The sequence below is a fragment of the Oncorhynchus mykiss genome, chromosome 2, assembly GCF_057628025.1.
Source record: "Oncorhynchus mykiss isolate SJ-2025 chromosome 2, ASM5762802v1, whole genome shotgun sequence".
In the NCBI taxonomy this organism is placed as follows: Eukaryota; Metazoa; Chordata; class Actinopteri; order Salmoniformes; family Salmonidae; genus Oncorhynchus; species Oncorhynchus mykiss.
Window position 1 is genome coordinate 29,057,356 of NC_143023.1, and position 23,215 is coordinate 29,080,570.

Consider the following 23,215-nt stretch of genomic DNA (forward strand, 5'->3'; position numbering starts at 1 on the left):
CACAAAAAAGAACAAGCACTCAATCGGTTTTCAATTGGTTTTCCTAAAGGTCACACTATGAGAAAAGCTTTAATTAAATATCCACAATTGTTACCCAGAGGAGGGTCATGCTTTTTCAATTTCAGTCAGGGAGAGGGTTTAGTATTTTATTCATTTTTATATAGTTTTTATTTAGTCCAGGGGAGGGTCATGTAATTTGTAATCGATTTAAATGTCATAGCTCAGTGTTTGAGAGTTAGTATCTCATGTGTGCCTGATGCTGCCCCTAATCCCTGACTCTCTGCTGGGTGTGCAATATCAAGTGTGCCTAGTGTGGTCTCAATAAAATTATCCATGGCCTATTCTATAGGCCAGGGGTGGGCAAACTTTTGGGCTCGAGGGCCACATTGGGATTTTGAAATTCAACTGAGGGTTGCATTTTTTGGGGGACCAATTGTTTGTTAAAATCTATTTGCAGGTGTCACTACAGACCAGGGTTCGATCCCAGGCTGTGTCACAGCTGGTCGTGACTGGGAGACCCATGAGGCGGTGCACAATTGGCCCAGCATCGTCCAGGTTAGGAGAGGGTTTGGCAGGTCCAGATTTTATTGTCCCATCGCGCTCTAGCAACTCCTGTGGCGGGCCGGACGCATGGGACAAGACTGTAACTACCAATTGGATACCACAAAAATGGGGAGAAAAAAGGGTTGTCTGTTTTAACAAACCTTTTTTATTTTTGTACTTATGTATTGAATATAGTTTTTTTGTGTTGTTTTTTTATAAGCCCTGGGGCTTCCAACCATACTTGCACACGTTTATTTATTTGTTTTTAACTGTATTGTTTATCACTTATTTTCTTCGGTGCAAATAAATTCAACCTTAGGTTTTAGGTTATATGTTAAATAACAAATGGCTTTTTCTCTGAGTCATTGATGATCAGAAACTAAAGTTGTAACTGGTTCTGTTGGCAAAATGTTTACAGTTGATAGACAACTTTAGCACTGTTCCAAACTTAGACTATTCTCTTTAACAATAGCCTTTATAGAAATCTAAACGTCTTTGGTGCTGCAGCATTCGCTCATTCGTTGTCGTACTTTGTTGTGGCATTTAAAAATATTCTGCTTGTCTCCAGTCATGTAAAATGACGTAGAATTGCAAGAAATGCGTTAAAAGGCCCACAAAAAAATCGGACTGCAAATAAGATGGTGGATTCATGCAGTGCTTTTATTATAATTAATATATTTTCATCCTGTCACGTTCTGACCTTAGTTCTGTTATTTTATCTTTGTTTTAGTATGGTCAGGGCGTGAGTTGGGTGGGCAGTCTGTTTGTTTTTCTATGTTGGTTTTTGAGTTCGGCCTAGCCTCTCTATCAGAGGCAGCTGTCAATTGTTGTTCCTGATTGAGAATCATACTTAGGTAGCCTGGGTTTCACTTTTAGGTTGTGGGTGTTTGTCTTCCGTGTCAGTGTTTGTCGCCACACGGGACTGTTTCGTTCATTTCACGTTTATGTTTTAAAATAAACATTATGGACACTTACCATGCTGCGTTTTGGTCCTCCGATCCTTCTCGCTTCTCCTCTTCAGAGGACGAGGTTCGTTACACATACTTACCCTTGTCTGCAAATCCATAATCTTCTAGCTACTTTGGTATGTAATGTTTACAAATCGAAGAGCAGTTTCTAAAACAGCATATCTAAGGCTCTGGGCTCGGTTTCATAAAAGCATCGTAGCACGAAGATACTATTCTGTCCATTTAGTGTCAGTGGAATTAGGATGATCTCAGTACTACGATGCTTTTGGGAAACCCTGCCCTGGTCTGTCATATGAGTGAGGGTAAACGTAGGCATGTTCTCTGTTATCCACTTTGTTTTAATTATTATTTTGGGTATAGGGGTGGGTCACAATTTTTTTTCAAGCGTTCAGGGACATCCATTTTCGTTTCAGAGAGGTCCGATTTTCTCCAGGTATCCCTCATTATCAATAACGTGCAGTCCCTTATCAGGGGTGCTGCCGCACCTCCCGCACCATTCCCGCTGCTACGATTGTATAAGGAAATATATGATTAAGTACCGCTGCACATAGGCTTTCAGCCATCCAGACCGAATATTGGTGATGATGCAAATCAAGTGTTATAAAGTGTAAATCAAATGTTATGCTGCTCTGGCATTACTGTTTATATTTCAACTAGTTAGCTTGCTACACACACTCCACCAGTGACTGCATTTAAAGCCATGCATGTTTGGATAATGGGCGAGCGCAATCTCCATGAGTGCTGAGCAATTAACCGATATGTCGGTTGTTTTGGGGTTTTTAAACAACTAATTGACCAAGTTTAAATGATTTGAATTTCATTTTAAGAGTTTTTATTCTGTGAGCTCAATGTGCAGTTTATGTAGAGATCAATCAGATCAAACCTGAACTATGTAATGTAGTACGTTGTTTTAGTTTCCAACAGGCCAATAGTCTACATATTAGCACAGAAAACATGGTAATTAACTATAATGACAATAATCCATTGGTCACCTGCATACTTGTCCGGTCTGTGTGAAGCACTGAGCTATTATAATGAGAACCGTGTGGAGCAGATTGGTGATTGATACTTGGCATTCAGTAGTCATAAAAGTTTGTTTTATTTACTTTGAAGGACTACTAAAATGTTGATTTGGCAGACTGCATAGGCAGCAGCTCTACAGAGATGAGATGATGACTTGGAATGAAATAAAGTAATGAAATAAAACATTTTATTAAAGTGAAGTAATGTGAATACATTATGGTTAAGTGATAAGCAGTAATGGTCATCACTAACATTTTTACTTTTAATTGTTTTATTCTGTGTTACAACATTCGACCCACATAATGCATAGTGCATTTAATGTATAAAAAATAAACTGAAATCGAAACTGAACCTACCTCAAAAAAAAAACGAATCGCTCAGCACTAATCTCCATACAGGGGTGGCGAATTTGACGTCATCACGACAACTAGGTGGAAGTGGATTCAAAACAACAATGACAAACTGTGTACAAAAATATAAAATTATACCACCACGCAAAAGAGCACTTGGCAAGTGGGAGGGAAAAGGGGCAGGTGTTCTGGCACAGGTAGACCCATATTGTGCACGCGCCTGCAAATCAGTATTGCCAAATAATCTGTAGTCTGCTTTTGATGCACCAGGTTTCTTTTCAGCACTTCAGCACCTGCGTGTATGGACAGCTCCCCTCCCATGTCTATTTTTGATGAACGCAAGTAGTGGGATAGAGTGGTCTGTTGAACTGCACTGTAGCTGCAGAACCTATTTCACCAACCTCGGATCCCGACAAGGATTGGACATTGGATCATTTTTTAAAACTCCGATGGATATTGAGATAGACAAAAATAACTGAGTGAAAGATGGATCAACCGAGACGCTGAAATTGTTGTAGGTCTACTTTGGAGACGAATACGTAATTTTGGTTTTCAATTATCTTTGATGCTGCGGCAACTGAAGATAATACAGATATTTCATTGCATTACGGCTGAGCTGATCAATTGGAATACACAACATTGTATCGGAGAGAAAGTGTGCTTTGTGGCGTATTGTGAGGGAATGCGCGCATTCCAAGTGAGTTGAGCGTTAAACAAGGTAGGAGTGAGCATTGTCCTGTAATATATCGCACTGCATGTTGTCATTATGTGGACAGATGACTAGCATACATGAACGTGCTATAGGATACATTGGAGTAACTTGTATAGCCTACATTATAGTGGCATAAAAATCAATATCCTAATTTGCTATAGGACTATATGGTACGAAACAATCAATAGAATAAAATATGCAATAACCCTGCATATCTACGCTTATTGTCCATTTACTCCATGAAAACAAACAAATGTCCAAAATATAAAGGCAAAACGTTGCAAATCTTATACTTTCATTTTTTTACCTTCCATTTTCAAAGGTTAAGTAAAAGGTTTTTCGCCCCACTTAAAGTTTAGAATCCCATTGACCCATCCATCTGATTGCTGCAGTTTCCGAATCGACCCTGACGTTTTTCCGTGCATACACGCCAATATAGCAAAAGCAGTGACGCCAACCGAAATATGTCTTCCGCATTTAACCCAACCCCTCTGAATCAGGTAGGTGCGGGGAGCTGCCTTACAACGGTCACCGCGGCCGGCGAGCAGTTGATGTTGGAGGTTAACTGCCTTGCTGAAGAGTAGAACGGCTCAGGGGTTTCGATATAGGACTTACATTGCCGCCGCTTTGCAGTGATGCCAAACAATTATTCATGAGTGTACATCGTAAACACTGATTGAAGACCCTAGTAGGCTACTGGTGCATGCTGGGATGATCGATTTAACTGCGTGAAACTTGATCCCAGTGTCCTTCAGACACCTTCGCGTGCTGGTGCCAGGGACTCTTCAGTGGATGGGAGAACAGCCACAAAAAAACAACTCACATAATTCTATTACGTGATTAACACCTATTCAAGACTTCATTTTGAATATGTTAACATATTGAGAGGAGGCAGAGTGAGGGTCAGTGTTGAAATACTTAATTAATGAGAGAAAATGTGTGTGGGGGGGGGGGGGGGGGGGGTGAAAGGCTTAATTAATGTTGAATTCATTAAAGTGAGATGGTGAGAGACAAAGCGATAGAGGGAGTGTGTGTGTGTGTGGCATAGGACACACACACACTTAGTCCAAGGTCATCTAAACTGAAAGGGGAAAGGTTGTCTTTGTGCTGCTACTTTAAGTGCAGTGCTGTGTAAATGTTCTCAGCATCAGTACTGGGGCCATCAGGGATCTGACGGGGCCGAATTGAAACAAGTCACGGTCAGAAGAGGCTGAAAATGACCATTATATCAATTTAATGTGCCTTTCCCTGTGTTACAAACCAAGAACGAACACCATCTCTGCATATGAGTCATTACACATGACAATGCCCTTTGTAAAATATTTATAAACTCTGTTAATTCCCAGGGTAGGCTGACAAACGAAATGAGCTGACAAGAAATCCATTGCACCAGTCGGCTTTTTCAGCACATTCTAGTGTGACATTTCTCTCTGGCGAAGAGCAGAAGTCTCCCTGTCCCAATGTCCCTGCTGTAGAAACGCATGATCTTTCTTCTTTTCTTTAGTATTCACAGGGCAATGTGTTTGGAGAGGGTGTTGACAGCTCTGGAGTGGGGTAAGGTCAGGCTTCTGCAGTCCTCTACATCGACTTTCAAGCCAATAGTCAGCAGGCAGACGGCACATAGTCTAAACAACACTGGCTTTTCTTGTTTCCAGGTTCAGTGTCATTCCATCTTACTCTAGGTGAACAGTTTGTGTGTTTGAGCACTCGTTAATAATGTTTTGACGATTGTTGATTGGTGGTGTTTAAATCTACTGCACTTGCTAAGAGAAGATGTATAGTCACTGACATACTGTCTGATTTTGTAAAAATGTATTTCACCTTTATTTAACCAGGTAGGCAAGTTGAGAACAAGTTCTCATTTACAATTGCGACCTGGCCAAGATAAAGCAAAGCAGTTCGACACATACAACAACAACGAGTTACACATGGAATAAACAAAACATACAGTCAATAATACAGTAGAAAAATAAGTATATATACAATGTGAGCAAATGAGGTGAGATAAGGGAGGTAAAGCCAACAAAAAAAGGCCATGGTGGCGAAGTAAATACAATATAGCAAGTAAAACACTGGAATGGTAGATTTGCAGTGGAAGAATGTGCAAGGTAGAGAGAGAAATAATGGGGTGCAAAGGAGCTAAATAAATACATACAGTAGGGGGAGAGGTAGTAGTTTGGGCTAAATTATAGATGGGCTATGTACAAGTGCAGCAATCTGTGAGCTGCTCTGACAGCTGGTGCTTAAAGCTAGTGAGGGAGATGTGTTTCCAGTTTCAGAGATTTTTGTAGTTCGTTCAGGTCATTGGCAGCAGAGAACTGGAAGAAGAGGCGGCCAAAGGAAGAATTGGTTTTGGGGGTGACCAGAGAGATATACCTGCTAGAGCGCGTGCTACAGGTGGGTGCTGCCATGGTGACCAGTGAGCTGAGATACGGGGAGACTTTACCTAGCAGGGTCTTGTAGATGACCTGGAGCCAGTGGATTTGGCGACGAGTATGAAGCGAGGGCCAGCCAACGAGAGTGTACAGGTCGCAGTGGTGGGTAGTATATGGGGCTTTGGTGACAAAACGGATGGCACTGTGATAGACTGCATCCAATTTATTGAGTAGGGTATTGGAGGCTATTTTGTAAATGACATCGCCAAAGTCGAGGATCGGTAGGATGGTCAGTTTTACAAGGGTATGTTTGGCAGCATGAGTGAAGGATGCTTTGTTGCGAAATAGGAAGCCAATTCTAGATTTAACTTTGGATTGGAGATGTTTGATGTGAGTCTGGAAGGAAAGTTTACAGTCTAACCAGACACCTAGGTATTTGTAGTTGTCCACATATTCTAAATCAGAACCGTCCAGAGTAGTGATGCTAGGCGGGCGGGCAGGTGCGATCGGTTGAAGAGCATGCATTTAGTTTTACTTGCATTTAAGAGCAGTTGGAGGCCACGGAAGAAGAGTTGTATGGCATTGAAGTTCGTCTGGAGTAGAGGTCGACCGATTAATCGGAATGTCCGATTTCAAGTTTTCATAACAATCGGAAATCTGTATTTTTGGACACCGATTTGTCCGATTATTATATATTTTTACACCTTTATTTAACTAGGCAAGTCAGTTAACAACACATTCTTATTTTCAATGACGGCCTAGGAACGGTGGGTTAACTGCCTTGTTCAGAGGCAGAACGACAGATTTTTACCTTCTCAGCTTGGGGATTCAATCTTGCAACCTTACAGTTAACTAGTCCCAACGCTCTAACCACCTGCTTTACATTGCACTCCATGAGGAGCCTGCCTGTTACACGAATGCAGTAAGAAGCCAAGGTAAGTTGCTAGCTAGCATTAAACTTATCTTATAAAAAACAATCAATCATAATCACTAGTTATTAACTACACATGGTTGATATTCTAAGTCAGAACCATCCAGAGTAGTGATGTTGGTTGGGCGGGCAGGTGCAGGCAGTGATCGGTTGAAGAGCATGCATTTAGTTTTACTTGTATTTAAGAGCAATTGGAGGCCACGGAAGGAGAGTTGTATGGCATTGAAGCTTGTCTGGAGGGTTGTTAACACAGTGTCCAAAGAAGGGCCAGAAGTATACAGAACGGTGTCATCTGCATAGAGATGGATCAGAGACTCACCAGCAGCAAGAGCGACCTCATTGATGTATACAGAGAAGAGAGTCGGTCCAAGAATTGAACCCTGTGGCACCCCCATAGAGACTGCCAGAGGCCAGGACAACAGGCCCTCCGATTTGACACACTGTACTCTATCAGAGAAGTAGTTGGTGAACCAGGCAAGGCAATCATTTGAGAAACCAAGGCTATCGAGTCTGCCGATGAGGATGTGGTGATTGACAGAGTCGAAAGCCTTGGCCAGGTCAATGAGCGGATCATCTTATCTCATTTGATATTAAGCTGTAAGATCAAATGAATGATGATGAATACAGATCATTTCTGATCATAATCCTATTTCCAACCTTATTACCTCTGATATGTGTGTGATATGCAGTACATGAAGTCCTCCTGGATCAGCCTCTCACTTTGAGGCTTGTCATTACACTTTGATATGCAAAGACATCTCGCTCTCCCACTATGGTCCATGGTGTTCTGCACATCACTGTGCCATTATGAATCAGTCCACAAACAGTGCACACAATGATGCTTTAGGGCACTGATTGCAGTCCTCTGGGGCTAGGACACAACACAGGCCAGGTTATTGTGCTCTGTCTGTGGGCTGATTTGCATTGGCCATAAAGTGGTATAAATACAGATCCATCATGGTCAGAGTCAACGTGGTTATTTACAGGTAGGTAGGCCTCTATTACAACCCAATTGGGGTCACTGAATCGGATCAGGTTGGATCATTGTTTTGCAATTTAATGATTGCAATGCTTCTCACCAACACTACAGCTTATTTGAAACAGCTGGTCCTGTATTTTTTATTGAGCATAGGATTTAATGTATGTTTTTTCAATACAGTGCATTCCACACAGAGCCTTCCATTCAAACATACATCCTATGTACATTTCCTTACAAACATCTGTCGTGAAAAGTACAGTAGCATCTATATGGCCATTTTCCTGGTGTTCAGGACGTCAGATAAATATGTTACACTGGACAACAGAATAGAGGGATATTTGGGAGGCCAACTAGAGCTATACAAACAGCAGCAATGAGTAGGGAAGATGCAGCGCTTGTGCGACTACTGTGTGAGTTATACTGCAGAGGTTTGTTATTAGCAGGGGAGGCTGCCTCATGTCTCATTAGTGACAAAACAGTGTGTTGAATACCCATACTTCTCCACTGGCCTTCTGTGTATAGTTGAGCAATAACAGGCAGCGTCATATTCTGATTACCAAGAGATTACAATATGTCACCGTGCGATTCTGTCAGTGGGATAATTGTTTATCATCTTGATACCATTACCCACCATGCACAAACTGGCTGAATCAACGTTGTTTCAACTTAATTTGTCAACGTATTGTGATGTGGAATCTGCATGGAAAATACATTGGATTTGAAAAAAGTCATCAACTGTTGTTTTGAGGGTGGTATTTCAACCTCAGGATTATGTCATTATGGTAACCAAATGTAAACATAGACAACACTTGTGTAAAATATGTTGAATTTGTACCTTTAAAACAACGTCAGATCTTCAACGTTAAAAAAATCCACTGTCAGAAAACAACAATAGGCTGGGCAGCACCTCCTACTGGAGAATCTACCCTTTGGTCTCCCATCCAGGGTTTTAAGGTTTTAACCAATCCCAGCCCTGCTTAGCTATGATATTTTTCACTAACTATTACTAATGTGCGATCATGAGAATTATTGTGGGGAGATCTCCACTTAAAACTAAATAGATTTACTGTTGCTATCGAAGTCATTCCACAGGGTAGGTTTAACAGAGCAAATGAAATGTGACCATACTTTATCAATCATATAACATCAATGATGCTATTTAGGCCTGTGTAGCATTTGAAAAGTTAGCAGCTATTGTATAAATTAAACCCAGAATTCAACAAACAATAGACAATACAAACTTAATTTAAAGTGCATTTAAAGTATGATTTGATTTAGTCCTATTCTTAACTTAAATTTTTTATTGAGATAAAGATGTGAATCCAACATATAAATTATACATTTTTAGACAAACTGGAATTAAAGCACAGATGGAACTATCCATGCAGAATATAAATCTCCTTCAAATGTTGGTATTTTGTTGCATTTACAATCAAAAACAATTCAATATCACCTTTGAAATTGTCCACAAGTTAACAAATTATATGTTGGATTCATGTCTAACTCAACCAAAAATATAAATTAAAGAATAGGATTAAGACAGTGGCTTAGATCTAACTATCCAAGCAGTATATACTGTCACACCCTGATCTGTTTCACCTGTCCTTGTGATTGTCTCCACCCCCTCCAGGTGTCGCCCATCTTCCCCATTATCTCCTGTGTATATATACCTGTGTTCTCTGTTTGTCCGTTGCCAGTTCGTCTTCTTTGTTCGAGTCTAACCACCCTACCTTACCCTGAGCCTGCCTGCCATCCGGTACCGTTGCCTGACCTCTGGTTTTCTGACCCATACCTGTCTTGCCTGCCCCTGTTGGAACATTCAACTATTGTTTATTCGACGTGGTCTGCATCTGGGTCTTCCCTTGACATACTTGATATATACAGTACATCTCCTTTAAATGTTGGTATTTGGTTGCATTGTCAACCAAACCGAATTTAATATTACTTTTGTAATACAGTAAATAGCCTTAGCCTAAAGTTATCTTCCAAACTAATGTAACATTCCACCTTAAAATTAGTAATACGTCCATTCGCACGTTGATGTTACTGTAACTATACATTTCTTCTCATGTAATCACATAAAGTATGCATGTTCAAGATAGTATGCGTAGGATGTTGCAGGTCTATGGAGATCGTCACAATCTGCATAGAATCTCAAATGGCATTAATGTAATCTCAACTGCAATACAGGTTTGATTCTGCTATTAGATGAATTAAACACAGTGATAACACATTTAACAAAATATCTGACACTGCATTCCCATTTGAACTTTGCTGTGCTTTAAGATGGTTGAAAGTGCAGTGATCGACATTTGGGTGACAATTAAACCAAAAATCAGACATTGTTTTTCCATTGGCATTTGGTTGTGCTTTTAGATGGTTGAAAGCATAGTGATAACACACTGGCAATTCAACTAACTTTTGGCTTTCTTTTTGACAGTGGTGAAAAAGTACCCATTTGTCATACTTGATTAAAAGTATTATACCTTAATATAAAGTTACTCAAATAAAAGTGAAAGTCACCCAGTAAAATACTACTTGAGTAAAAGTATTTGGTTTGCCTTTGTGTTTAGTGAGTCCACCAGACCAGAGGCAGTAGGGATGACCACGTGTTCTCTTGATAAGTGTATGAATTTCACAATTTTCCTGTCTTACTAAGCATTCAAAATGTAATGAGTTCTTTGGGTTGCCAGTGAAAATGTATGGAGTAAAAAGTACAATATTTTGTAAAAGTTGTCAAAAATATAAATAGTAAAGTACAGATACCCCAAAACACTACTTAAGTAGTACTTGAAAATATTTTTACTGAGGAACTTTACACCACTGCTTTTTGAGTGGGTGAATATATGTTGTAATCTAATTGATCAACGTCTCAACCAAATATTATCCAATTATCCACATTGAAATTATGTGGTGTACCCAGTGGGTACTCTTCTCTCTGATGAGCTGGTTGGTGGACTGAGGTCTTATGTTACATTAATAATCACTTATACTATCCAGAGCAACGTAGAATATGACAACGCATAAAAACTTTGATGTGTATATGATAATAATGTATGTAATCACGATAATGACATACATGTTTTACTTTGTCATCTACAGTCATTCATATAAACCTTGTCTTTTCCAACCCAGGATGTCTGGCAACCTGTCCCTCCTGAGGCCTCCCTTAGTGGGTGCCACCGGGTCAATGCAACCCGCCCTCTCAAACATGTCCCAGTTTCCACCTCTGGTTGACTGGGAGGCGCCCACCTTCACCCGAGCTGCCCAATTCCGTGTCGGCGCCACCTTAATCCTCTTCCTATTTGCTGCCTGCAGCAACCTTGCGTTATTGGTCAGTGTGTGCCGGGGGCGTGGCCGGCGCCTGGCTTCTCACTTGCGACCACTCATCATGAGCCTGGCCACCGCCGACCTGATGATGACCTTTGTGGTGATGCCACTGGACGCCATTTGGAACATCACGGTGCAGTGGTATGGCGGAGACGCCATGTGTAAGATGCTGTGCTTCCTCAAGCTGTTTGCCATGCACTCGTCAGCCTTCATCCTGGTGGTGGTCAGTTTGGACAGGCACCACTCCATCCTGCACCCGCTGGACTCACTCAACTCCCACCACCGGAACAAGAGGATGCTGGGTCTGGCCTGGGGCCTCAGCGTGCTTCTGGCCTTACCACAGGTGAGTTAAAACCCTGGTAGCCTTGTTTACTATAAATAGTGTGGCACTCCAAGAAATTCAAGGTAAATTCCTTAAAATTAAAGTAATTTTGTTCATTCCTGGTATGTTGTTAAGATGACGTGTTCATGCCAAGTGCAGCTCTAGCTGTGGGTTAGTCAAGGCACTTAGAAGTGTGTATTTACATTTTAGTAATTTAGCAGACGCTTTTATCCAAAGGTACTTAGAGTAAGTGCATTCATCTTAAGATAGCTAGGTGGGGGGGCCTCCCAAGTGGTGCAGTGGTCTAAGGCACTGCATCGCCGTGTTGCGGAGTGACTACAGCCTGGGGTTTGATCACCGGCCATGACCGGGAGTCCCATAGGGCATCGTCCGGGTTAGGGGAGGGTTTGGCCGGGGGGGGGGGGGGGTTTACTTTGCTCATTACGCTTTAGTGACTCCTTGTGGCGGACCGGGCGCCTGCAGGCTGACCTCGGTCATCAGTTGAACAGTGTTCCCTCCGACATAATGGAGCAGTTGGCTTCCGAGTTGAGCAGGCAGGTGTTAAGAAGCACGGTTTGGCGGGTCATGTTTCGGAGGACGCGTGACTCTACTTTCGCCTCTCCCGAGCCCGGCAGCGATGAGACATGATCTTAAATCACAAAGTTGGTGAGAAAAAGGGGGTAAAAATTACATTAATAAATAAAAAATAGATATCTAGGTGAGATAACCACATATCACTGTTGTCGTAAGTACATTTTGCCTCAATACAGAAGTTTGGGTTTCAGTTGTTTTTGGAAGATGGGCAGAGACTCTGCTGTCCTAGCTTCAGGGGGAATCTTGTTCCACAATTGGGGTGCCAGGACAGAGAGGAGCTTTGACTGGGCTGAGTGGGAGTGTACACATAATCAATCAGTTTGCACAGATGTTTCAAGTGCCAGTTAACACTCTCGACCCAGTGGCTGATGCACTGTGGTGAAAGATGACAGGTGAAAGGATGGCTGAGGTCATCATTTGTGACAGATACTGAATTAATCTGGTCAAGGTCAAGCGTACATCTAATACACACACACACATACACACACAGTGACAAACTAGGAGGCATTACCTACGATTCTGTTCCTGCATGGTGTGCTGTACTCAACTTTCATCTCATCCAGAAATTGAGACCACTTCGCCTACTGTGCACACATACTGATGGACCTAGATGGGGATTTAATGAATATAGGCTGAGGATCTCCATGGCTCTTTGGCAATGTGTTCCTTGAATCAAAAACACAGTCCTGCCTGCCGTGTCATTGAAAAATGCTTTCCTGAAAACCCCTTGACAAAATCAGTGCATTAAGGATTATGTGAAAGTGATAGTTAATGGTGCACTGGTCTGTGAGGACAGCCGGTGTAGAGGGAAATGTGGATGGATGCATTCATTGATTTGCTTTGACAGGGAAATTAAATATTTCCTCTGAACTTGACAGAGTGGTTTATGTCTTGTAATATATTATTATTATAAAAAAAGAAAAAAAAAGATGCCCCACAGTGTGATCTTGAATTTGTTTTTGGCTACAACCAATTCAAGATCACAATGCGGGGCATCTTTTTCCCCCTGTAGAAAATATATTACAAGTTATCTGATTTAGAATGTAGCCTAAGGAAATAGAAAATGTACAGTAATTATATATATATATATATAAGTATATTCTTGCACAGTATGTAAAATGGTTTCAAAGAGTAATGGCATACTACTGCACCACAACTTCAAAGTAGTCCAGGCTTCTCTACATTGTTTGGATGGCTTACTTCAAGCTGCAGGAGAGTGACTGTTTGCTTGAAGGGGGTAGAGTGTCAGGGTGTGGGACGGGAGATTCAAAGGGGGAGAAACGGCATGCGTCCCTCATGAGGATATATTTATGTATCTGAGTAGACAAATAAGCCTAATTTGCTGCCAGAGTGGCGCCGGGGCTGCTGGGAGTTTTATCAGTGCACCTGCTGGTAGGCAAGTGATTCACCACAGTGCATGAGCATCTTGAACGTCTCGCCTCAGGCTCTTCCCCTCTAATTTAATTCTCAGGGCTGCAGAGTGCAGAGGGGCACAACAGGATTTACGTATCAGTGCCACACTGTCTGAGATCCCACGTAATCACCGCCCCTATGCAGCACTGGGGCAAGGACAAGGGGGTAGATAGACAGATCGGGATATGCCTTCTGGAGTCTTCCTGGAAATGAGGAGGCATTTCAGTGAGAAATCTTTAAATTCCTGGCATGCTGATATTAGTTAGTTAATTGTGCCCCCCAGAGTGTGAAATGTGATTATATTCCTGAGAATTCGGAAAGTGCAACATCAGCAGTGGGAGGAGGGAGATGTTGTAAAAGCAAGTATTTAAACACTGAAAACAATCTAACGTTTTATTAATACATGGGGGATTGGAAAACAAGTCAAATTGCATTGTTGCAAAAGGCTAACAACTCAGATTGGATACAACTGAAAGTATAAAATCATAAATCAATTCAGTATTTATATATGTCTGTCATGGTGATTTATGTCCCCAAATAATTTTGAAAGCCAATGCAGAATATGGATCCACTTCGAAAGCTATTGTGATGCTACTGACCACTGCATTCATTAATCAGAAAATACTGCAGACATGACTCAGCCACTGCATTTTCTCATTAAACCACCCATTTCTGGCCAGTGCGCCGGCACAAAATAGCAGCCAAGACCTCAACTGAGTTTTATACTTTGAAGGTAGATTAAATTATCCTCAACACAACCTAAAGTAGTACTGTAGTAGCCCAGTGTATACCTGTGTGAAAGGTACTACTGTATTTACAGTAGGTGGATTGTCATACGTCTTAGATGTTGTGGTTGTTGTTACTCAGTTACTTCCTGTTCCCCAGCTGTTCATCTTCCGGGCCATCAAGGCAGAGGGCGTAGATTTCACCCAGTGTGTGACCCATGGCAGCTTCAAAGAGCGATGGCAGGAGACGGTCTACAACATGTTCTACTTCGTCACTCTCTACGTGTTCCCCCTGCTGGTCATGAGCTTCTGCTACACACACATCCTTATTGAGATCAATCAGCAACTCCACAGGAACAAAGGTACAAGCTAGCTATTCCAATCTGGCAACCACAATACTTGCATGTCCAAAATGGCAACCTCAGTAGGCCTATATGCTGTTCCAACATGAATTATGCATTGACAATGTTTAGGCGAGATATGATAGCTACATTAGCTTTAGGAAGCTACTAACCAGTGCCATACATTTCCAGCTGGCGAGTCCTGCCTGAGGCGCAGTGGCACAGACATGATCCCCAAAGCACGAATGAAGACTCTAAAGATGACCATCATCATTGTGATGTCCTTCGTGGTCTGCTGGACGCCCTACTACCTCCTGGGTATCTGGTACTGGTTCCAGCCGGAGATGCTGCAGGTCACGCCTGAATACATCCACCACGCCCTGTTTGTCTTCGGCAACCTGAACACATGTTTTGACCCGGTCATCTATGGCTTCTACACGCCCTCGTTCCGGGCCGACCTGGCCATGTGCTGGTGCTATAGAAGAAGGGACATTAATATGTCGCCCAGGTCTCTGGACCGCCTGTCCGCCCACCAGGGCCCCCACAGTGGAGAGCAGGACTCTGACGCCCCCGGTGTGGAACAGACCAAAGAGACTGGAGGTGACGGTAGATGACTGGCGCTGACAGTAAGTACATCTGTAAGGTTGGAGGGCTGAGGGAGAGCAGACCTGGAAATGAGCGCTACTAGGGAGTATGTAGACCGATCTACTTATTCTGTGAGGTGAAGACAGTGACAGGCTAAACAGCACCGCCAAAATGTCTCCCCTCTGATTGTACGCCCATCTTTGACATTTTGAGGACATTGATGATCTCGATAGCCACACATCACTATACAGAACTGTCAAATTACAAACACATTTACAAATGCATTTGATGGTACAATAAAATGGTTGGTCGTTTCACTCGGAAGACAAACAGTCCAGAGAACTGTCACATTCAGTGCATGTCATGGAGAACAACATCATTTGTACTGTATTTACTATTCATGCATTCACTTCAGCCATTCAGGCTTGAAAACCAAAGCACAACTACAGTATATTATAACACATTGAGTGTACAAAACGTTAGGAACACCTTCCTAATATTGAGTTGTACCCCGTTTTGTCCTCAGAACAGCCAGTTTGTCGGGGCATGAACTCTACAAGGTTTCAAAAGCGTTCCACAGGGATGCTGGCCAATGTTGACTCCAATGCTTCCCACAGTTGTGTTATGTTGGCTGGTAGAGGATCTATACTCTGAATAGATCATTCCATCTCATCCCACAGATGCTCAATTGGATTGAAATCTGGTGACTGTGCAAGACACTGCAGTAGCTGAATTATCTGTCATGTTTGTGGAACCCTTCCTGGACAATCCTAGCCTTGTGCCATGGGTCATACACTGCTGCCTTGCAAGGATGCATCTGATTGGTAATGATGTTCAGATATCCTGTGGCGTTCAAAACTTGCTCCACTTTTATCAATGGGCCAAATGTGCGCCATGAAAACATGACTAACTGTAGCCCGTCTGTTGCTGCTCTACACAATTCGTGTCAGCCTCCTCTGTCCTCTTTCATCAATGACCCTTTTTCGACCACTGGCCTGCCGTCGGCTGGATGTCCTTTGGGTGGTTGACCATTCTTGATACACACGAGAGAGAAACTGTTGAGCCTGAAAAAAACAGCAGCGTTGCAGTTCTTGACACACTCAAACTGGTGCGCCTGGCACCGACTACCGTACCCCCTTCAAAGGCACTTAAATATACTCTAACCCGGAAGCTTACAAGAAATCCTGCTCTGCCCTGCGACGAACGATCAAACAGGCAAAACGTCAATACAGGGCTAAGATTGATTCATACTACACCGGCTCCGACCCTCGTCGGATGTAGCAGGGCTTGCAAACTATTACAGACTACAAAGGGAAGCACAGCCGCAAGCTGCCCAGTGACACAAGCCTACCAGACGAGCTAAATCACTTCCATGCTCGCATCGAGGCAAGCACCACTGAGGCATGCATGAGAGCATCAGCTGTTCCGGACTGTGTGATCACACTCTCCGTAGCCGACGTGAGTAAGACCTTTAAACAGGTCAACATACACAAGGCTGTGGGGCCAGACGGATTACCAGGACGTGTGCTCTGGGCATGTGCTGACCAACTGGCTGCTCTTCACTGATATTTTATTTTTTTATTTAAAAAAATATATATTTTACCCCTTTTTCATGGTAACAATTTCAATTGTTTTTAGTAGCTACTATCTTGTCTCATTGCTACAACTCCCATACGGGCTCGGCGAAGGTTGAAAGTCATGCGTCCTCCGATACACAACCCAACCAAGCCTAACTGCTTCTTAACACAGCGCGCATTCAACCCGGAAGCCAGCCGCACCAATCTGTCGGAGGAAACTCTGTGCACCTGGCAACCTTGGTTAGCGTGCACTGAGCCCGGCCCGCCACAGGAGTCACTGGTGCGTGATGAAACAAGGACATTCCAACCGGCCAAGCCCTCCCTAACCCAGACGACGCTAGGCCAAATGTGCATCGCCCCACGGACCTCCCGGTCGCGGCCGGTTACGACAGAGCCTGGACGCGAACCCAGAGTCTCTGATGGCACAGCTGGCGCTGACTACAGACCCGTAGCACTCACGCCCATTGCCATGAAGTGCTTTGAAAGGCTGGTAATGGCTCACATCAACACCATTATCTCAGAAACCCTAGACCCACTCCAATTTGCATACTGCCCAAACAGATCCACAGATGATGCAATCTCTATTGCACTCCACACTGCCCTTTCCCACCTGGATAAAAGGAACACCTATGTGAGAATGCTGTTCATTGACTACAGCTCAGCATTCAACACCATAGTACCCTCAAAGCTCATCACCAAGCTAAGGATCCTGGGACTAAACACCTCCCTCTGCAACTGGATCCTGGACTTCCTGACAGGCCGCCCCCAGGTGGTGAGGGTAGGTAGCAACACATCTGCCACGCTGATCCTCAACACTGGAGCTCCCCAGGGGTGCATGCTCAGTCCCCTCCTGTACTCCCTGTTCACCCACGACTGCATGGCCAGGCACGACTCCAACACCATAATTAAGTTAGCTGACGACACGGACCAGTACATCACTGACAACGACGAGACAGCCTATATGGAGGAGGTCAGAGACCTGGCCGGGTGGTGCCAGAATAACAACCAATCCCTCAACGTAACTAAGCCTAAGGAGATGATTGTGGACTACAGGAAAAGGAGCATCGACCACTGCCTGGTACAGCAATTGCTCGGCCTCCGACCGTAAGGCACTACAGAGGGTAGTGTGTACGGCCCAGTACATCACTGGGGCAAAGCTGCCTGCCATCCAGGACCTCTACACCAGGCGGTGTCAGAGGAAAGCCCGAAAAATTGTCAAAGACCCTAGCCACCCCAGTCATAGACTGTTCTCTCTACTACCGCATGGCAAGCGGTACCGGAGTGCCAAGTCTAGGACAAAAATGCTTCTCAACAGTTTTTACCCCCAAGCCATAAGACTCCTGACCCCCCCCCCCAACCCCTCTTTTACGCTGCTGCTACTCTCTGTTTATCTTATATGCATAGTCACTTTAACTATACATTGATGTACTGTACATACTACCTAAATGGCCCAGCCAACCAGTGCTCCCGCACATTGGCTAACCGGGCTATCTGCACTGTGTCCCACCACCCGCCAACCCCTCTGTTTACGCTTCTGCTACTCTCTGTTCATCATATATGCATAGTCACTTTAACAATACCTACATGTACATACTACCCCAATAAGCCTGACTAACAGGTGTCTGTATATAGCCTTGCTACTCTTTTCTCAAATGTCTTTTTACTGTTGTTTTATTTCTTTGCTTACCTACACACACACACACACACACACACACACACACAACCTTTTTTTCCGCACCATTGGTTAGAGCCTGTAAGTAAGCATTTCACTGTAAGGTTGTATTCGGCGCACATGACAAATAAACATTGATTTGATTTTCCCTGGACCATTCACCCTCTGAATGGCACACATTCACAATCGATGTCTCAAATGTCTTAGGCTTAAAAAACATTATTTAACCTTATCTCTTCCCCTTCATCTACACTGATTGAGGTAGATTTAACAGGTGACGTCAATAAGGGATCATAGCTTTCACCTGGATTCACCTGGTCAGTCTAAGTCATGGAAGGAGCAGTGTTTTGTACACTCACTGTATATGGCAGCAGAGAGCAGACAGGTGGAATCAATAATGCACCAAGCCCATTAATCTTACCATTGTGCTAAAGGGCCAAGAAGATACTTGTTAGTGGGGTCACAAGTAGTGGGCTAAGCCATAGTCATTACGCTATACAAATCAATTCTCCTGTAGCTACGGTATACTCTGAGGCTTGAGGCAGCCAGATTGATGGTCATGTAAGAAGAATATCATGGGATGTCTGTCCTGGGGGCATACACAGTACACATACAGTATGCCCACCTTCTTATGGAATGTTCCGAATATCATATACACAGAGGTATGGGGGGTTGTTCCATCCCACCCAAAATCTGTATGTTCCTGAGCTGTTAAGAGTTCTCGTAAAGGGAGAGTATGCAACAACCTCTCCCTCAACATGAGCAAGACAAAGGAGCTGATCGTGGACTACAGGAAAAGGAGGTCCGAACACGCCCCCATTCACATCGACGGGGCTGTAGTGGAACAGGTGGAGAGTTTCAAGTTCCTTGGTGTCCACATCACCAACAAACTATCATGGTCCAATCACACCAAGACAGTCGTGAAGAGGGCACAACAAAATGTTTTCCCCCTCAGGAGACTGAAAAGATTTGGCATGGGTCCCCAGATCCTCAAAGGTTCTACAGCTGCACCATCGATAGCATCCTGACCGTTTGCATCACTACCTAGTATAGCAACTGCTCGGCATCCGACCGTAAGGCGCTACAGAGGGTAGTGCATACGGCCCAGTACATCACTGGGTCCAAGTTTCCTGCCACCCAGGACCTATATACTAGGCCTTGTCAGAGGAAGGCCCAACAAATTGTCAAAGACTCTTTTTTTTTTTTACACTGCTGCTACTCGCTGTTTAATATTTATGCATAGTCACTTTACCCCTATCTACATGTACAAATTACCTTGACTAACCTGTACCCCGCACACTGACTCGGTACCGGTACCATGTATCTAGCCCCGTTATTGTTATTTTGTGTGACTTTTTATTCAATTTTTTTACTTTAGTTTATTTAGTATATATTTTCTTAACTATTTCTTGAACTGCATTGTTGGTTAAGGCCTTGTAAGTAAGCATTTCACGGTAAGGTCTGCATCTGTATGTGACAAATAAAATTTGATTTGATTTGAGATTCGCCTTGAATCTTGTGGGGAAAAACAGACATTTGCCAAATTATACAAAAAAAGACAATTATACTAATGTCGACACAATTGTTTTTACCCACTTCAAGTAACTGACGTTGTTTATGAAGCAGGGTAGCAAGATAACAAGGTGTGTAAATGCATTTAGAATCAATACACAATGTACGTCTGTGTAAGGCATTGGAATGATTGTAATGTTCAGTGTACAGTATTTGCTGTTTACTGTTGATGACTTCATCTTAAAATCAGCCACAAATCCCCTTGTGACAGGGGGAATGGAAGCTTGTTCTGTGTGTTCCACAGGGAGTGGCAACTGAATGCAAGCTAAAAATGAAATAAAAACATTTCTAGCCTTTCTGTCTATGGGTAACAGAGTTGACGTGTTAAGCTCGACCCACTCAGTTTCCCACCTGCTTTTACGCTGATTTGACTATTAATGTACAATGTTTATTTATTTTTAAAAAGGAATCGTTTCACTATATTAAAACGAGAGATCAGTTCACGCAACAAGATTGACCTTAAAATGATGGCCATACATACTTTAATTCAATACTAAATCACATTAAATAAATAATAATCTAGGGCTTTACAATGATCATGAAAACATGGAGAAGTTCGGGGTTAAGTGGGTTCAAATCTTCCAGAAGTCACAGAAGTTGCACATTTATTGAATGCTCCATGTGTTCGATATGAATGAATCGCATCATGAATAATCACTGTGAAAATAGAGCTTGAGAGAGATAAAGGAAGAGATGGAGGAAACCAGTGTAAATTCTAAATCAATGGATCTATCATAACTGCCAGTGTTAGTGATATGTGGGGGTAACAACCATCCTGTGGTCCATAGAGGCAGAAGAGGTTGCTGAGCTGACTGGGTTTAGTTAACCAGGAACAGAACAGCCCTCTTATCTACTGGAAGGTCTCCATAATGGCTCCCCATACAGTTCAAAGAGCCATACTGTAGGCCCATGGGGTGGCACACAATTGGCCCAGCGTCATCCGGGTTAGGGAGGGTTTGGCCGGCAGGGATATCCTTGTCTCATCGTGCACTTCGACTCCTGTGGCGGGCCGGGCACAGTGCACGTTGACCAGGTAGCCAGGTGTACGGTGTTTCCTCCGACATATTGGTGCGGCTGGCTTCCGGGTTAGATGGGCATTGTGTCAAGAAGCAGTGAGGCTTGGTTGGGTTTGCCTCTCCTGAGTCTGTACGGGAGTTGGATACCATGAAATTGGGGAGAAAAAAGGGGTTAAAAAAAAAAGAGACATATTGTCAGACTTGTCCTGCTTCATTCACACACACACACACAAGCATACACCTTCACACAGTGCTGACATCAGGATGGGGCTGCTCATTAAAAAGGGCAGGTGGTGAGTGTGTGCATGTGCAAGCACGAGCGTATGTGTGCTTTTTGTTGTCTCTTGATTATTATATTCCAAGAAGGGAAGAGAGCACCATGCTCAGGGGATGTGCAGAGGGACTCTCCCAGAGGCTTGGAAGACTGTCCTGGAATACCGGAATATGAAATGCCTCCTCCTTCCCAGCTAGTTATGGGTAATAACCAACTGGGCACAGACATCATTTCAACGTCCAGTTTTGATTTACATTTGGTTGAGTTGTAATGTGAATTCAACTTGAAATCAACAAGGAATCATTGCTACATGCCATGAGAAGGATTCATCTGACACACATAAAAACATGTGCTAAGATCTTTCATAGGAATAATACTATCTCTTTTCATACTACTATCTAAAACAAAATGGTGACAAAAAGTGCAGGTGTGAGTGACAGACTATGTCCCAATCAAGCACTGTGCATACAGTAAGGAAGAGATTGACAGCAGTCTTGCACTTACAGGCTAGAAAAGTGTACTGTCTGCCGTTGGAGGAGGTTGTAGGAACAACATGTACATTCAGAATACTTGCTGTTGAGTTTGATTGATGCTCGGTGTCAGCTGAAGAAGGCAGAGTGTGGAAGGCCAAGCTGTGCTTTAGAAGAAACAGACTCTCATACAACACCCTGACGAGTGATTAGACGCAAGGATTCACATTGGGTAAATAACAATGACGCATTACATTAGCGAACACACACACGTCGAGCTCCGTCTTGATAATTAAGCAAGTGCCATCAAGGTTTCTCCCCTGTTGCTTTTCTTGATTCCCTGGCATCCTTTTCCAGGCTTTAGGTTCTGAGGATTTGCCACATCAATCCTGTTTTTAATTCCTCAATAGAGTTTAAAATGCCCCAAACATTGGTGCTCAAGATAATATTCTTAATCTAGCGGGTTGTTAAAGCATCTAACGCCCTAACATGTTATTATTGAGTTCTGTCCTTGAAAACTAATTTGAAGCAACAGAACACTTAAGTGGTTTGCTCCCAACTAGAGGTCTTCACGGGTCCACCCAAACCCGAATACCCGAGAGGGTCAAGGCCCAAAATTATTTTCAGGTCCGGGTCGGGTCCTGTTTGATTGTTATCTGGTCTCGGGTCTACATAACTACAGCTGATGGGCCTGAGTGGACCCGACCACAGCTCTGCATAGCCTATAGCATGTTTATTTTACACTAATAATTTGACTTACAGAAGGCCTAGCCAACATATGAAGACCTATTTGTTAACCAGAATAGCAACTTCTGATTAACATAATTGTTTTTGTCACTCGCATCCAATCAGGTACTGGTTAGGGTAGGGGTCAGGTCTAGGTCTGGTTGTTGTCAGGTCCATTCGGGTTGGGGTCTGATTGTTCTCAGGGTCTGTCCGGGTCCCCCTATATTAAAAACTATCAAGTCGGTTCAGGGTCTGATGGACCCGAGGACAAGTATTTTGCACCCGAGAAGACCTCTACTCCCAAATCAAAAAAGCTAGGGACTGAAAACATTGGAAATATCCATTCCATTCCCTATAAGGCATATACTGTACTATTAAGGGTGATCTGTTTGAGGCTGTCTTCTATTCCTATTTATCCAACACATGCTGAGAAGAACCAATATGGGCTCATGCTTAATACCTGAGCAGCAACAGAGTGATGTATTACACCGGCCAAGACCTTCACCATGATACAGCATCATGATGTGTAAAACACCACAGTCAATCACCAGCCTCTTCTACCCTGCTCTTGAGGATACACTGCTTAACCTCCGTACTTTCACAAACCCTGGACTAGGAGGTAAAATCCAGAGTTCAGAGCCATGAATACTAATTGAATCTTTACATATTTCTTTGATGTCCTTCCTGGTCGATACTTAATTGAAAGAAAACATGAGG

At 43.1% G+C, this 23,215-nt stretch overlaps 1 protein-coding gene across 1 annotated transcript; it reads left to right on the forward strand.

Moving 5' to 3' along the window:
• Positions 1-10,903: 10,903 nt before the first annotated feature.
• On the forward strand, positions 10,904-15,523 carry gnrh-r (gonadotropin-releasing hormone receptor). Its single transcript, NM_001124351.1, is given in 3 exon segments — positions 10,904-11,554; positions 14,426-14,627; positions 14,799-15,523. Coding segments are annotated over 3 exon segments (1,254 nt in total). The 5' UTR covers positions 10,904-10,924; the 3' UTR covers positions 15,221-15,523.
• The last annotated feature ends 7,692 nt before the right edge of the window (positions 15,524-23,215 follow it).